The sequence below is a fragment of the Buceros rhinoceros genome, unplaced genomic scaffold (genome assembly GCF_000710305.1).
Source record: "Buceros rhinoceros silvestris isolate BGI_N320 unplaced genomic scaffold, ASM71030v1 scaffold10038, whole genome shotgun sequence".
Classification (NCBI taxonomy): Eukaryota; Metazoa; Chordata; class Aves; order Bucerotiformes; family Bucerotidae; genus Buceros; species Buceros rhinoceros.
Genome location: NW_010428637.1, coordinates 81,707 through 84,206, shown reverse-complemented (window position 1 = coordinate 84,206; position 2,500 = coordinate 81,707). Strand labels below are relative to the sequence as shown.

General features: G+C 42.5%; 1 protein-coding gene across 1 annotated transcript in view; it reads left to right on the top strand.

The window, feature by feature from the left end:
* The window catches only part of CMSS1 (cms1 ribosomal small subunit homolog (yeast)), a 29,168-nt gene that overhangs the window by 13,847 nt on the left and 12,821 nt on the right, over positions 1 to 2,500 (top strand). The window contains exon 3 of the mRNA XM_010142348.1: positions 1,094 to 1,165. Coding sequence (XP_010140650.1) covers positions 1,094 to 1,165 — 72 coding nt within the window. The remainder of the gene's footprint in view (positions 1 to 1,093; positions 1,166 to 2,500) is intronic.

Below are 2,500 nucleotides of genomic sequence, written 5' to 3'. Positions count from 1 at the left end.
AGTACTTTTCTTCCAGGCTTTCCCCAGGGAGCAGCGCAGCATTTGCTGTTTCTGAGCTTTTAATGTTCCATGTGATGAGACTTCTCCATGGTTTCTCACAGGAGCAGGTTTTTCCAGACAAATGCATCCTAGTATCAAGGAGCTTTTTCCTATAGCTCAGCCTGTTCTCCCATTGCTGCTTATCAAGTCACTTACTGAGTTCTAAAGCCCATCTATGTAGATTAATTTGCATTTCCATGACGTGAAAGTCGCTAAGAAAGCCAAAGAAAAGATAATTGCTATGCTTAAAACAAGGAAGGCTTTTGCCTCAATTGCTCTTTTTTGTACAATTTTAGGTGGCTAAGGACAAACCCTAACCCTGGCTTATGTGAACACGGACTCTGGTACAAACGGACCAGTTCAGCCTGCTCACTCAGGCACAAAAGACAGTTAACAATAGCAACACATGTTGGATGTTATTCTGAAAATGCACCATGTATTTTTCTTGTGTGTGTTTGACCCTGCCTGCTATGAGGAGACAAAGCAAGAATGGGGTAGAGCAAATTTGAAACATGTTTTCCTGAGGTTTGCATTACAAATGTAAAAGGAAATCCAGAGCATGATTTTTTCCAATCATTCTTGCCCAGTTCACAGTATCTTTCACTGTCTGGATGCTCACCTTAGACCCAGTTATTTTAGAGCACTGTTGGCAAAAGTTTTTAGAAAAACAATCAGAGACAATAATAGAGATTGAAAATACAAAGTTTGTGAAAGATTTTCATGTTTTCCTCTTGATTTTTTTTTAATGTATCAAAAGTCGCTTTCCACCATTTTTATGCATTTGTGACTACAACCTGTATATTTCAGCTTTCTGTTCTTTTATTCCCATCCTGGTTACAACATAGAGCTCAATTCCAAAATTACTCTAGATATATGTAACTGTGTTTTATCCCTTCTACAGATGGGGAAGGTTGGTTTGATTTGGTCTTCCCTAACCCAGCATTATGCTTCCTGTACCCTCTCTTACCCTTCGGTGACTTCTTTTCCCAGGTGATCGGATATCTGATATGGAAACTTTTTTTTTCTTTTTTTTTTTTCAATATGTGTTTTGCAGCCTACGGAGTGTTTCCTAAGTCAATCAGAAGAAAAACAAGAGAGCACTGTAAAGGCAAAGAGGAGAAAGAAGGTATGAATGTTCTAGAGTGTGTTTGGGGACTGGGCAGTGGGTGTACATGCTGTTGCAAGGTTCAGAATTGGGACAACCCTGTAATTATGACCGTATTACGCCAAGCAATATGGTCGTAATGTTGCAGCCTCTTTTAGAGAAGAGTAGAAGTTCCTGCTTTTTTGACTTCACTCAAAATACCCATTCCCAACCTGAACTGGGACATTGCACCTACTGCACTCAAGGACTGTATATGTCTACACCCCACTTGCAAGTGTTGCACACTGGTCAAATTAACTGCATCAAAGAAAGGTGGCTTTCAGTTTCTGCAGAATCTGCCTCATTTCAGGTCAGGCTCCAGCTGCTGTTTGTTACATCTTTTGAGTCAAGAACTCCCCTTGTTTATTCTTTTCCTCTCAGTATAAGTATATAAATAATATATTCTGTATTGTCCCTCTAGCCATGCTCCATCCTCGCCCTCAACAACAAACACACTCTCCAGTCTAGATGGAAATTATATGGCACGTTAACTGTCTTTCAGGATGGCCTGTAAATAGTTGGCGCCCGCACAAGGCTGAGAGGAATGGGAAGAGGGAAGAGTGGGATTTTGCTTTAAATGCAACTCTGGCAGAAGTGCCTGCTGTACTCGTTGCAAGGCTGCCAGAGTGAAAGCATCCCACGGCAGAGACTGGTGAACGAGACTTAAAAAGACCCCGTTCCCAGGCAAACAGTAGGCACTTAGTTACACCTTTGGTTTCAGCGGGGTTAGGCCACTAAGTTGACATACTCTGCTTGTTGAAAAAAATCCATCAGGAAATATTTATCAGGTTGATCTGTGAGTTCCAAACAAAGCACTTTCTCCAACAATAAGGAGAAGGCGGGGTGAAATCCCTTTGCTTTTAAGCATCTGGAATGAATTGGAAGAAAAACAATAAAACTTCCTGCACGATGAACATTTCCCCACAGTTCTCCTTGAAGGAAGGGAGTTTGCTCAGGTGTCCTTGCCCTTGCTCTTATGGAATTTCTCGTTAGTATCAGGCTTCTCCCCTCCAGAGAGCCATAATTTTACTGAAGGAGCCAAGTGGCATAATAGTCCTGTGGAAAGCATCTTACACTGAATTACCCAGTAAGATGAGCCTGAGATAGTTCTGTCATGCTGTCTGCTAAATCAGAGGTGCCTACATAGCTGGGAGGTGAAGTGACTTCAGCAGCCCCCAGATGGCTCTTGCCTGTTCAGCCTTCTGCCCCTTATACTACCGTTATGGGAGTATTTGGGGTGTACTGGGGAAGAGGGAGAGGCAGAGTGGTGGGGAATGGAAGAGAAGGAAGGAATGGGTGCTGGGATGGAGTGAGGGA